Below are 15,478 nucleotides of genomic sequence, written 5' to 3'. Positions count from 1 at the left end.
GGTTCAGAATAACAGAAAAGAAGAAAGAAGACATGAGTCTTTCCTTGTCATCCCGTCCAGTAAGTCTCCACTGGCCTGCAGTTCTGGGTGATTTTTCCAAAATCTACCCCTTTTCATAGGCCTCTCCAGTCCTTTTCCTTCACCCCTCTTTCTTCCCCTTGAACCCTTCCGCCTGAAGAAGGAGCCACTGTCTCCAAAAGCTTGCCTAATTATAACCTCCTTTTATGTGTGTATTCTGCTGGTTGGCGAGCACATCTTTTATCTATCCAATTACATTATATTGTCAAAAATTGATTGTTTTCTGCGTTAAATTAAATTGGTAATAATGTTCTTTGTTTTGCCTATGTTTTCATAAATTTTATACAAGCATGCAGAAGTAAGTCTGTTAAGTAATATTTATCTGCTCAAATTGTACATTAATCTGTGCCTATAATTGTAAATGTATATTGACATATCCAGTATCACTCTAAGCAGTGACCAAAGTATAAATGAACGAATAAATAAAAAAATATCTGATTAAGCATGGCATTCTAATACTTTATGTCATAAATTTGACTTGAAATTGCACTCCCCCCATCAAACGAAAGCTGCTATCTATGGCAAACGAAATGCCTTGGAGAAAATGTTAAATGCAGTCCTTAGAAAAATCTAAGTAAGAAACATTGCATTGGAGACTTTTAACTCCTTAATTTAATTCATGTTATTACTGAAAATATAAATTTTCATCTTGCTGCATCTTTGGTGAAACATGTCCTACATATTTATTTTTTATTTATTTATTGTATTTTTTTTGCATGGAGACACCAACTGGCGTCTTTTGCAAACGTCATAGCATTTTTAACAAGTTTAGTACAATATATATATAACATTCCATGTGGGAAAAATATATCTAAAAAGAAAGATGATGAGACTTACCAAACAAAAGCGCTGGCAGGTCGATAGACACACAAACAAACACAAACATACACACAAAATTCAAGCTTTCGCAACAAACGGTTGCTTCGTCAGGAAAGAGGGAAGGAGAGGAGAAGACGAAAGGATGTGGGTTTTAAAGGAGAGAGTAAGGAGTCATTCCAATCCCGGGAGCGGAAAGACTTAACCTGTCCTTTTTTCCCCCTAAGGTAAGTCTTTCCGCTCCCGGGATTGGAATGACTCTTTACCCTCTCCCTTAAAACCCACATCCTTTCGTCTTTCCCTCTCCTTCCTAATTAATCTGTGCAAAAATGGTTCCATAATAAATTGTTTTTAATGTCTGATGTGGAACTACTTTTGATAACTGGCTGATTAGATGTAATGAACTGCTGATTTTATTGCATAAAAATTTGATATGGTTTACCCATCTTAGATTTTCATCTAGGTGAATACCTAGAAATCTGCAGTCTTCTGAGTCCACTACTTCAATTCCACCTATGTTACTGATAGAGGTTTGGTGTGAGTTTGTAAGTTTAAATGGCAATAACTGAGATTTACTGATATTAACTTTCAAACCTTGATCTTGGAAATAAGTAGTTATTTGCTGTAGTCCCTCAGTTGCTACCAACGTTAACTCATCATTTTGTTTACCAAGAAATAACAGTGAGGTATCGTCTGCATAGGTTACCAATTGGGAGTTGAAAGGTTGCTCTATATCATTTATGTACACTAGGAAAAGGAAAGGGCCCAAAATTGAGCCCTGGGGTACACCTTGTGTGACTGTCTCATATTTGGACTGGAAATTAATGTTCTCATTATTGATTTTGTAAGTCAGCTTTGTACACTGCATGCGGTTAAATAAATATGTAGCCAGCAATTGCATGGATGCAGCATTTACATTGTATGACTCAAGTTTACTTAAAAGTAACTCATGGTTTACCAAGTCAAAGGCTTTAGTAAGGTCTAGAAATATGCCAGCTGTTTGCATTCCTTGATCGAGGGCACCATACGTTTTGTGAAGAAATTCCGTAATTGCTGTGACAGTACTATGATCTTTTCGGAATCCGTGTTGTGTCTCTGTTAGGAACTCATTTTTCAAGAAATAGTCACTAAGTTGTGTCAGCAGCACAACTTCAAATACTTTGCTGAAGACAGGTATTAATGATATGGGCCTGAAATTTGAAACCTCTTCCTTGGATCCTTTTTTATGCACTGGTTTAACTGTGCTCCATTTCAATACATTTGGAAATGTATGTTCTCTGATACTGCAGTTTACCAGGTGGGTGATTATTTTAACTAATTCCTTATTACATTTTTTAATCACGTAACTACTCAAACCATCCCATCCAGATGAGAACTTATTCTTTAGGTTATTTATTATCCTGCCTATTTCTTTTTCACTTACTTGTTTGAATTCAAAAGGTGGCTCTTCAAAGGGGCAGAGCTTTACCTCACTACTCACAACTGTGTTATTAATTGGACTAACAGCTGCAGATATAAAGTATTTATTGAAAACATTGCAGACTTTATTAGGATCTTTAATTGTGTTTCCTTCATGTCTTATAATTAAAATTTCAGTTTCTGGCTTCGGTGTGGCTTTGCGAAATTGATTTACAATTCTCCATGAGGTCTTGGCTATATTGTCTGATTGAGCTATTTCACTGATGTATATCTGTTTTCTTAGATTTGAAAGCTCTTTCTTAAAGATTTTCTTGGCTTCGTTGTACTTGGCCTTAAAAACCTGCAGGTTTGTTGACTTGTGTAACACATCCAGGTCCTGGATGTTTTGCCTGAGTTTTATCATATTTGCTGGAAGTATCAGTCTGTTGGTGTTTGCACTTTGGTTATAGGTGAACACTCTTTGTATTTTCTTAACAGGGCAGCATCTGTCAAAGTGTCTTAGCATAGTATCAAAGAATTTGGCCTATTTGTTTTCAGATCCTTCAGTCTGGTAAACCAGATCCCAGTCCTCTATAGCTAATTTATTTCTTAGGGCAAGGATGTTACCCATATCAGTCACAAATGTATTTAGATTCTACAAGAGGCTGTTGGTTTGTTTGTAATGATAAAATGAATACCACTAAGGCAGATGTTACAGCGAGTTTGTAACAAATGACAGTCCCATAAACCTTTTAGGGCAGGCATACTGGAATAATTATAACAAGTAAAAAACATTTGGGGTTGCACTGGTTTGGTGCACATGAACAGGACTCAATACTATCATTAGGACTCTCAGACCATGAGCATATCTTTCAATTACTTTATGGCACTGATAGCAGTAGTTACTTTGCCAAAAACATGAATTTACTCAACACATAGCTCAGCCAGTTCCGCAGTTGACAGAAATCATATGAGTTAACTTTCCAGATCTTTATAAATTTTTCACCACCGAAATTTGTCAGCTTATCCTAACCAATTAAACATTTTGATAATAATAATAATAATAATAATAATAATAATAATAATAATGTGATTTATTAGAAATACTATAAATAATAAGATGACTATGGGGTCAACCAATGAGGAATAAGCTGACCTGGAAAGGACTGCGACCCAAAGATTTTTTTGAAAATAGTCAAATAAAACCATTTTTGTTTATAGAGAATATACTCATTCCAACATGACTAAAAAACACCTGCCTCCCACTGTCACTATTAATGAGGACAATAGTTTGAGTCAAGCTGGCTTACAGCAAAAGATATTGCAGTTGATTCTGTGCTTCTATTTAGTCACCCTTTGATTCTTGCAGATTTGAAATATGCAATTAATTTTGTGCCTCCAAGGATTAATCAAAATCAATTTAATTTGTGTCATGTATTTTATTGAAGATATTGAAACTTGCTTTATATGAACAGAACAATGACCCGCAGAGAAGAAAAGGAAATTTTGAAAGAAGCAAGACGTAAGATTAAAGAAGAACGACTTCGTAAGAAGGAACGCAAGATCAGGAAGAAAGCAAAGCTCATAAAGGAATGCCTCTCGGAAAAAATGAATTGCTTTAATCATGATAATGATCACTGGAAGACAGCACCTTTATGGAATGGTATGTAGTTTTATTACAAAAAAAACTCCTCTCTGCTACTTGCTCCTGCAGTAGTTGTGGGTAATACATTAGTAAATAGGTGGCAGTTCCTTGAACCAAATATACATTAAAATGCTGCAATGTTGGCATATAAAGTAGTTAAATGTGTTTCAAACAATGGAAAATCCAGGTAGGAATATCAACAACATGGGAAAAGATAGATTGCTACTTACTGTAAAGAGGACACATTAAGTTGCAGACAGGCACAATTAAAAGACCTTACACAAAAATTCTGGCCATAGACTTTTTCTGATGAAGGCTGTGGCCAAAAGCTTTGTGTAAGTGTATTTTAATTGTGCCTGTCTGCAACCTAAAGTGTCTTCTTTACGGTAAGTAGCAATCTATTTTACATTGTTAAATGTGTTCTAGTCTAACGTGAATTCAATAGGAGTAGCAGGAATGAAACTGTCATTTACACCAAACATGAGTACTACTTTGTAGTTAAATGCTTATATATGGCATAAAAAGGGTCTTTTTTTTTAAGTAATTGCCTTGTCTGTTAGACATCGTGTTAGTAGTGGTCAATGAAAGGTTTTTGTATCAGTTATACTATTTTAATCTAGAATGAAAAATATCTTTTTCTCTAGAACTGTTATTATTCCTTGCAAACTATGTGAGTAACTTACAAGAAATACAAAAGAATTAAATGTGCTGGACTTCCTGATACATCTAAAAATCTATAATATATACAGGGTGGTCCATTGATAGTGACCAGGCCAAATATCTCATGACATAAGCATCAAACAAAAAAACTACAAAGAACGAAACTCGTCTAGCTTGAAGGGGGAAACCAGATGGCACTATGGTTGGCCCGCTAGATGGCGCTGCCATAGGTCAAACGGATATCAACAGCGTTTTTTTAAAGAGGAATCCCCATTTTCTATTACATATTCAGGTAGTACGTAAAGAAATATGATTGTTTTAGTTGGACCACTTTTTTCGCTTTGTGATAGATCGCACTGTAATAGTCACAAACGTATAAGTACGTGGTATCACGTAGCATTCCACCAGTGCAGACAGTATTTGCTTCGTGATACGTTACCCGTGTTAAAATGGACTGTTCACCAATTGCGGAAAAGGTTGATACCTTGTTGGTGTATGGATATTGTGATCAAAATGCCCAAAGGGCGTGTGCTATGTATGCTGCTTGGTATCCTGGATGTTAAGGAAACAGGAAGTGTTCAGCCACATGTGAAACATCAACCATGACCTGCAACAAATGATGACGCCCAAGTAGGTGATTTAGCTGCTGTCACGGCTAATCCGCACATCAGTAGCAGACAAATTGCGTGTGAATCGGGAATCTCAAAAACGATGGTGTTGAGAATGCTACGTCAACATCGATTGCACCCAGACCATATTTCTATGCACCAGGAACTGCATGGTGACAACTTTGAACGTCGTGTACAGTTCTGCCACTGAGCACAAGAGAAATTACGGGACAATGACAGATTATTTGCACGCGTTATATTTAGCGACGAAGCATCATTCAGCAACAGTGGTAACGTAAACCAGCATAATATGCACTATTGGGCAACGGAAAATCCATGATGGCTGCGACAAGTGGAACATCAGCGAACTTGGCGAGTTAATGTATGGTGCGGCATTATGGGATGAAAGATAATTGACCTCCATTTTATCGATGACAATCTAAATGGTGCAATGTATGCTGATTTCCTACGTAATGTTCTACCGCAGTTACTACAAGATGAAACTTTCTGGCAGATTAAAACTGTGTGCCGGACCAAGACTCTGACTCTGGACCTTTGCCTTTCACGGGCAAGTGCTCTACCAGCTGACCTACCCAAGTACGACTCACGCCCCGTCCTCACAGCTTTACTTCTGCCAATACCTCGTCTCCTACCTTCCAAACTTAGCAGAAGCTATCCTGCGAACCTTGCAGAACTAGCACTCCTGAAAAAAAGGATATTGCAGAGACATGGCTTAGCCACCGCCTGGGGGATGTTTCCAGAATGAGATTTTCACTCTGCAGCAGAATGTGCACTGGTATGAAACTTCCTGACAGATTAAAACTGTGTGCTGGACCGAGACTCGAACTCGGGACATTTTCCTTTTGTGGGCAAGTGTGAGTCGTGCTTGGGTAGCTTAGTTGGTAGAGCACTTGCCCGCGAAAGGCAAAGGTCCCGAGTTCGAGTCTCGGTCCGGCACACAGTTTTAATCTGCCAGGAAGTTTCATATCAGCTCACACCCTGCTGCAGAGTGAAAATCTCATTCTGGTTACAACAAGATGTTTCACTCCATGACAGAATGGCAATGTGCTTCCAACATGATGGATGTCCGGCACATAGCTCACGTGCGGTTGGAGCGATATTGAATAGCATATTTCATGACAGGTGGATTGGTCGTCGAAGCACCATACCATGCCCCGCACATTCACCGAATCTGATGTCCCTGAATTTCTTTCTGTGGGGGAAGTTGAAGGATATTTGCTATCGTGGTCCACCGACAACACCTGACAACATGCGTCAGCGCATTGTCAATGCATGTGCGAGCATTACGGAAGGCGAAATATTCGCTGTTGAGAGGGATGTCGTCACACGTATTGCCAAATGCATTGAGGTTGATGGACATCATTTTGAGCATTTATTGCATTAATGTGGCTTTTACAGGTAATCACGCTGTAGCAGCATGCGTTTTCAGAAATGATAAGTTCACAAAGGTACATGTATCACATTGGAACAACCGAAATAAAATGTTCAAATGTACCTACGTTCTGTACTGTAATTTAAAAAAACCTACCTGTTACCAACTGCTTGTCTAAAATTGTGAGCCATATGCTTGTGACTATTGCAGCACCATCTATCACAAAGCGAAAAAAGTGGTCCAACTAAAACATTCATATTTCTTTACGTACTACACGAATATGTAATAAAAAATGGGGGTTCCTATTTTAAAAAACGCAGTTGATATCCGTTTGAGCTATGGCAGCGCCATCTAGTGGCCCAACCATAGTGCCATCTGGTTTCCCCCTTCAAGCTAGACAAGCTTCGTTCTTTGTAGTTTTTTTTTGTTTGACACAGGTTATCTTATCAACAAGGTTGAGGTTATGGATATGAAAGTAGCTAAGATGATTGCAGGTACTAGTAGATGGGAACAATGGCAGGAGGGTGTCCACAATGAGGAAATCAAAGAAAAACTGGGAATGAACTCTATAGATGTAGCAGTCAGGGCAAACAGGCTTAGATGGTGGGGTCATGTTACACGCATGGGAGAAGCAAGGTTACCCAAGAGACTCATGGATTCAGCAGTAGAGGGTAGGAGGAGTCGGGGCAGACCGAGGAGAAGGTACCTGGATTCGGTTAAGAATGATTTTGAAGTAATAGGTTTAACATCAGAAGAGGCACCAATGTTAGCACTGAATAGGGGATCATGGAGGAACTGTATAAGGGGGGCTATGCTCCAGACTGAACGCTGAAAGGTATAATCAGTCTTAAATGATGATGATGATGATGACACTTATTTCATGACATATTTGGCCCGGTCACGATCAATGGACCACCATGTATATCTAGATATTGTACCTACTATAACTGGTGAGGGATACACTATCATTTCAAGCAAGGAGTTGTCTTAGAGTGATTTGCGATAAATGCTGTTGCATAAATCAAATCAATCATTATTGACTTAATTCTTTGCAATCCATTATAAGTTGCCATTAGACATATTGGTTTTCTGCTTTGTTTCCAATGTTGAACATCACTGAACATTGTGATTTTGTTTAACCTTTTACCTGGTGTGCTGTCACAGAAAGTCAGACATATTTCATCACACTGTACTAATACAGACTGTCACATAGTGCAAACTGTCTTCTGTACATTATAATAGGCTATGTGGATAGATATGTCCAAGTGATAATGTGCTTTCATGTGGCTTTTGATTGCTGAAAGGCAGCAGGCACAAAGTGTATAAGTGGTGGTGATGATGCAGAGTGGCTTTTGTAGCATATGAAAGTTTACTTCTGTAATCTATCATAGTATGGTTCATGCTGCCTCAGAACGCTCTGTCAAAAATGAACAGTCTTATTAGTGAACCTGTGACCACTACAAATCTTTATACAATAGAGAAAATACTGAAGGTACTCCACTAACAAAACATTCAGTGTGTCTTTTCAGAAGAAATGAAGCCATTTGTTAGTATGAAACTGAACATCTTCTGAATTCATAGGTGAAATCACATGATTATTTTAGTGACCATTGCCTAGATTACACCTTAATCTTCAAGGATGTTTTCTCTTGTCTTTAATTTTTTCAGATATCCATTAATCTTAAATAAATCCAAAATAAACAGCAGATGGGGAGGACACAGTTGTCAGGAAAACAGAAGTGGAAAGGGTTAACACAGTCATATGCGTTAAGTGATAATATGTAGATTAAAGTAGTGATAGTTGTTATTCTTTAGTATGTATACACGATTTCATTTAAGTAGCCTACAAAACATTCCTATTGTTCAAATGTGATTTTATAATGTGAAAACCTGCATATTGTATTTTTCAGTGAATCATACTGTACTTGCTACTTATAATTATTTTAAGTTTATGAATATAAGTGAAAATGTGAACTTTTTAAGAAAGTTTGGTACCAACCTCATAACTTGCGTTGTTTTTATTATTATTGGGAATCTCTGCTTCAGTCCTCTTTTGACCACCAGAAATTGCTATCTACAGTGTAGGATAAGTAGACCTAAGCCTCAATGCATTTCAGTAGAGCACACAACAGGACAGTGGGTTTTGCATAAACTGTAGGCACACTGGACGACATCAAGGATTGTCATTGAAGAGTATGACAGGCTGGAATGCAACACCTTTGCCAAGTGGGACAAGACAGTATTTAACTCTCCATTACATGCGCCACCATTTACATCCAATAAACACATGCAGACTGTGAATCGGCATTTCACTTCATTCTAGTTTGATGAACAATTTTAATACTGTGTTTAGGAAACTTAATGTATTTGAACCCGGGTAATGTAAATAAATCGTTGAATTCATAAACATAATGTCTTTGAGCAACAAGTGTAAATAAATAGTTTTAAGTCATAATTCACCCTAAAATCAATCAAATGATTTGCTGATCACTGAAATTAACATTCATTCTATTTGCTTCAGTTTTTATAAATGCATATTAACCAACAGTTATTTTCAGAAAACAGTTCTTTATTCCCTCACTGTTGGTTTCAGGTAAATCATTCACAGGGGTTACTATTTTCACTGAACTCACTACACACGCATGCTGCGACATGTTCCAGGCACACAAATTTATTGCACACATTGCAAAGAAATCTTGTTGATCTCTTTTCCTTCCTATCACAGAAGTAGCATCTTCCTCTACTAGTTGCTTGTGGCACTCTGGGAGGAAATTCAGCTTTCCATAATCCCAAAATTTCCGTGATATTGTTCCCGATGTTTGCTGCTTTATTTAGCTGATTGACCTGCAATACCAACTAATCATGCAACAATTCTTTGGCAAGAAATTTTGATACTCTTTTCTGGGAATAGTTGTGTTTGAATTATTCTTGTAGGTCACATATCCATTCATTCCAGCAATGTTTAGGTGAGATAAAAAAATTTAAATGCCATCTTCTGGTAATTCTTGTTACACAGTATGTACATTTCATCTCACCTAATTTATCCACACCAGATTTAGCACCATTTTAAAAAGTGATTTTTTTTTAAAAAAAAAAAAAAAAAAAGCAAGTGTCATATTCTTCCTAAATACAAAAAATGCTGGATTCTAAAGGACAATTTTTTGCTACTGTCGTAAATGTAGGAATTTCATAATTATATTTATCAATTGTTCCAGTCATTGGCAGGTTGTCATTTTCCAACAAGTCAACCACAAGCGGAATCAATGTAACTAATCATCACGTTACATTTCTGCCAGATTTGGATATGCATTTCACCATTCTTTTGACAACAGCATGTGGCGTGTTGTCACAGAGATATGTCACATCGTGTTGTCACTGAGATACGTCACATCAACCTGTTTTCCATAATATGTTTCTAAATGACAAGATAAAAGATCTTCGTATCTGTAAGTGTGAAAATTTTTATCCGTATTTTGCCAGTTTTGATGGAATATATTGTGCAAATCCACATCTGTCCCTGAATGCATCCAGCATTTCATCTACTGTTACTAGTTCTGATAAACTGCAATGTTTCTTGCCTTTCTCAATTGACTGATCAATCAAGAATCAAACAGTGGCTAATTCACATTTCTTTCTGGTGAGCTCTGTTTCTGATGATGTCAAATCTCAAACACGTCAGCAAGAAATGAAATCAATTTACACCCATTGAAAGTCAGAAGTACTTCACTCCAGTACCATCTGCAATCCAGAGATCCTGTAAATTTGTGTTTGATGTTCGTAGAGAACTCGCCAAGAAAAGAAGTCCTAAACATGCCTTGATTCCTGTAATATTAATGTCTACAGCATCCCTTTTCTGGAATATTTACAGCAAATTGTAGACATGTGAATCTTAGTACAGCGAACAATCTATTCTATAATTACATCTCCAAAGAAATGCTGTAAACAATCAACTGGATACTTGTGTTTTTTGCTTCGCCCATGACCCCAGAAAATATTTGACAACATTATGTTGAGCTCTTCATACTCTCCTGTTTTGAATTAGAGGTCAATGGTTCCATTGCATGCTGTCTTTCCCTACAGACAAGTCAAATTTATTGACAGTATCAGTCTCATCCAAAGACTGTTCACTTTCAGAATTGTGATCACTTTCGAAGATTGACTCTAGATCACTACAATATTCATTAACGAGCTCTTCTTCCAATCATTTCAACAGCTGCTTGTCATCCACCAGTCTCTTGAAAATAATAAAAAAACAAAACATCACTCAGTAATCAGTGTTGGTCAATGAAAAAGTTCAAAATTGTATGACAATTAGGGTAAATAAATTTTATATATAAAGAAATGCATACACAACATTTCTAAATGTTATTATAGTATTGTTGTTTGTTGTTGTTGTGGTCTTCAGTCCTGAGACTGGTTTGATTCAGCTCTCCATGCTACTCTATCCTGTGCAAGCTTCTTCATCTCCCAGTACTTACTGCAACCTACATCCTTCTGAATCTGCTTACTGTATTCATCTCTTGGTCTCCCTCTACGATTTTTACCCTCCACGTTGCCCTCCAATACTAAATTGGTGATCCCTTGATGCCTCAACACATGTCCTACCAACCGATCCCTTCTTCTAGTCAAGTTTTGCCACAAACTTCTCTTCTCCCCAATCCTATTCAATACTTCCTCATTAGTTATGTGATCTACCCATCTAATCTTCAGCATTCTTCTGTAGCACCACATTTCAAAAGCTTCTATTCTCTTCTTGTCCAAACTATTTATCGTCCATATTTCACTTCCATACATGGCTACACTCCATACAAATACTTTCAGAAATGACTTCCTGACACTTAAATCTATACTTGATGTTAACAAATTTCTCTTCTTCAGAAATGCTTTCCTTGCCATTGCCAGTCTACATTTTACATCCTCTCTACTTCGACCATCATCATTTATTTTGCTCCCCAAATAGCAAAATTCCTTTACTACTTTAAGTGTCTCATTTCCTAATCTAATTCCCTCAGCATCACCCAATTTAATTTGACTACATTCCATTATCCTCATTTTGCTTTTGTTGATGTTCATCTTATATCCTCCTTTCAAGACACTATCCATTCCATTCAACTGCTCTTCCAAGTCCTTTGCTGTCTCTGACAGAATTACAATGTCATCGGCGAACCTCAAAGTTTTTATTTCTTTTCCATGGATTTTAATACCTACTCTGAATTTTTCTTTTGTTTCCTTCACTGCTTGCTCAATATACAGATTGAATAGCATTGGGGAGAGACTACAACCCTTTGTCTCACTCCCTTCCCAACCATTGCTTCCCTTTCATGTCCCTCGACTCTTATAACTGCCATCTGGTTTCTGTACAAATTGTAAATAGCCTTTCGCTCCCTGTATTTTACCCCTGCCACCTTCAGAATTTGAAAGAGCGTATTCCAGTCAACATTGTCAAAAGCTTTCTCTAAGTCTACAAATGCTAGAAACGTAGGTTTGCCATTCCTTAATCTAGCTTCTAAGATAAATCATAGGGTCAGTATTGCCTCACGTGTTCCAACATTTCTATGGAATCCAAACTGATCTTCCCCGAGGTCGGATTTTACTAGTTTTTCCATTTGTCAGTAAAGAATCCGCATTAGTATTTTGCAGCCGCGGCTTATTAAACTGATAGTTCGGTTATTTTCGCATCTGTCAACACCTGCTTTCTTTGGGATTGGAATTATTATATTCTTCTTGAAGTCTGAGGGTATTTCACCTGTTTCATACATCTTGCTCACCAGATGGTAGAGTTTCGACAGGACTGGCTCTCCCAAGGCTGTCAGTAGTTCTAATGGAATGTTGTCTACTCCCGGGGCCTTGTTTTGACTCAGGTCTTTCAGTGCTCTGTCAAACTCTTCACGCAGTATTATATCTCCCATTTCATCTTCATCTACATCTTCTTCCATTTCCATAATATTGTCCTCAAGTACATCGCCCTTGTATAGACCCTCTATATACTCCCTCCAACTTTCTGCTTTCCCTTCTTTGCTTAGAACTGGGTTTCCATCTGAGCTTTTGATATTCATACAAGTGGTTCTCTTTTCTCTGAAGGTCTCTTTAATTTTGCTGTAGGCTGTATCTATCTTACCCCTAGTGAGAAAAGCCTCTACGTCCTTACATTTGTCCTCTAGCCATGCCTGCTTGGCCATTTTGCACTTCCTGTCGATCTCATTTTGGAGACGTTTGTATTCCTTTTTGCCTGCTTCATTTACTGCATTTTTATATTTTCTCCTTTCATCAATTAAATTCAGTATTTCTTCTGTCACCCAAGAATTTCTACTAGTCGTCGTTTTTTTACCTACTTCATCCTCTGCTGCCTTCACTACTTCATCCCTCAAAGCTACCCATTCTTCTACTACTGTATTTCTTTCCCCCTTTCCTATCAATTGTTCCCTTATGCTCTCCCTGAAACTCTGTACAACCTCTGGTTTAGTCAGTTTTTCCAGATCCCATCTCCTTAAATTCCCACTTTTTTTGCAGTTTCTTCAGTTTTAATCTACAGGTCATAACCAATAGATTGTGGTCCGAATCCACAGCTGCCCCTGGAAATATCTTACAATTTAAAACCTGGTTCCTAAATCTCTGTCATACCATTATATAATCTATCTGAAACCTGTCAGTATCTCCAGGCTTCTTCCATGTGTACAACCTTCTTTCACGATTCTTGAACCAAGTGTCCGCTATGATTAAGTTGTGCTCTGTGCAAAATTCTACCAGGCGGCTTCCTCTTTCATTTCTTACCCCCAATCCATACTCACCTATTACGTTTCCTTCTCTCCCTTTTCCTACTGCCAAATTCCAGTCACTCATGACTATTAAATTTTCGTCTCCCTTCACAATCTGAATAATTTCTTTTATTTCATCATACATTTCACCAATTTCTTCATCATCTGCAGAGCTAGTTGACAAATAATTATAGTATTAAAGACCCGATGGCAGAAATGAAGAACTGACTCACAAGTATGCATGCACATGGACTGACACTCCACATCTTACCAGTTTGCTGCTTCAGACAATAATGACTGTCTCCAAGTATTGCCAGTGATTTTTTTAAGGAAGCATGGGAAGGTAGAAAAAGCCACTAACGGAAACTTCAAATTTGTAATTAATTGTTGATGGAAGAAAAAACTGCGATGCTTGTAATGGGGGGTTAATGTTACGCAGGAGCAGATTTTTATTTCACAGATGTGAATTTCCAAATTTTGATTGTTGTTTTGGTTCATTTCATAGTAATTCATTTTTTGTTTTATTTTACAATACTTATTCTTTCACTCTCTGCTCCTCCTCCTCCTCCTCCCCCCCCCCCTTTCCCTCCCTGCCCCCTGTATCTAAGCAACACACACTAACACACATGCAGGTGGGGAAAAACTTTTTCTTGAGCAGATTACATACTACAGTAAATATTTAAACTCCTACTTGTAATACCTGCTGTTCTCTCTTTATTTTAGTAAAAGTGAAGTAATTGTAATTATGAATATGCTTCCTTTACAGATGGACCATTTTGCTTCTGTATGAATGCAAACAACAATACATATGCGTGCCTAAGAACCATTAACGCAACTCACAACTTCCTGTACTGTGAGTTTGTGACAGGGCTGATAACATTCTACAATTTGAGAATAGGTAAAGCTGCTTTTCCATTTTTATATCTACATATAAATATATTACAATAATTGCCTCAGTGCGCGCGCACTTCTCTCCGTCACTAAACTGTCAATTTCATGCAGTGCAGAAATAAATCACAGCTTACTTGCTGCTAGCTACTTTTAACTTTCAGAAACAATAAATGAGTTAAAAGTAGGTTGGTTTCTGAGTAAATAAGACTTTTCACCCAGCAGAAGTGCCTACGTGAAAAAAAATTGGTAGGTAGTAGATGGTGTCTTGGAAGTAAGGCGGAAGTAATCAGAAAATGGAGTTCTTTCTCTTATGACTCTCTGTCTGCAACACAATGCATATTATTGTGAAACTTAGTTACAGATTGAAACTGTTTGCCAAGTGGAACTACAAGTGAGATCTTTGTCTTTTGAGGGTAATCCTTTTATCATCTGAGATATCTAGACATGACTGAAAACTTCATCATATACACCAACTTTTGTCTCCTCTTCCCTCCCACGTTCCACAGAAGCTCTCTCGTGTACTTCAGTGGGCTAATGTTACTGGGAGTATGGATATGATGTACAACAGTTTAGCCACAGAGGCCAACGGCCTTGGCACAGTGGTAACACCGGTTCCCGTCAGATCACCGAAGTTAAGTGCTATTGCTCTGGGCTAGCACTTGGATGGGTGAACATTCATCCCTTGTGAGGCACACTGAGGAGCTACTTGACTGAGAAGTAGCGGCTCTGGTCTCATAAACTGACACACGGCTGGGAGAGTGGTGTGCTGACCACATGCCCCTCCCTATCCGCATCCAGTGACGCCCGTGGGCTGAGGATGACATTGTGGCTGGTCGGTAACCATTGGGCCTCCAAAGACCTGTTTGGACAGAGTTTAATTTAGGCTTAGCCACAGCCTTGAGTTTGTTTCTAGAACAAATCTTTCACTCTATAGTGAAGTTTACACTGCTGTAAATTTCTTGACAAATTAAAACTTTTTTTTTTGCATTGGGGTTCATATAAAGACCCTTTACTATTTGTTTGATTTGTGGAAGCAAGCACCACAATTTTTCTTCTGCAAGAAGCAGAAGTAGATATACAATAAAAAGAGATGCTTAAAAAATGGGTTACTACTTTTGATAATTTTTCAGGATGAATGTGAGAACAAGAGGATGAATATACACAAAAATGATTCTTACAACACACAAAAATGTTTCTTAGAAGCCACATACTTTCCTACCACATTTACTATTTA

General features: G+C 37.8%; 1 protein-coding gene across 2 annotated transcripts in view; it reads left to right on the top strand.

The window, feature by feature from the left end:
• LOC126162400 (extracellular sulfatase SULF-1 homolog) overlaps positions 1-15,478 on the top strand; it is a 782,309-nt gene that overhangs the window by 748,434 nt on the left and 18,397 nt on the right. For both annotated transcript variants that reach the window (XM_049918893.1, XM_049918892.1), the window contains exons 18-19: positions 3,768-3,955; positions 14,120-14,251. In XM_049918893.1, coding sequence (XP_049774850.1) covers positions 3,768-3,955; positions 14,120-14,251 — 320 coding nt within the window. The remainder of the gene's footprint in view (positions 1-3,767; positions 3,956-14,119; positions 14,252-15,478) is intronic.

Source organism: Schistocerca cancellata, chromosome 2 (assembly GCF_023864275.1).
Source record: "Schistocerca cancellata isolate TAMUIC-IGC-003103 chromosome 2, iqSchCanc2.1, whole genome shotgun sequence".
Lineage (NCBI taxonomy): Eukaryota > Metazoa > Arthropoda > Insecta > Orthoptera > Acrididae > Schistocerca > Schistocerca cancellata.
Note: the sequence above shows the minus strand (reverse complement) of the source record. Positions and strands in the feature narration are given on the sequence as shown.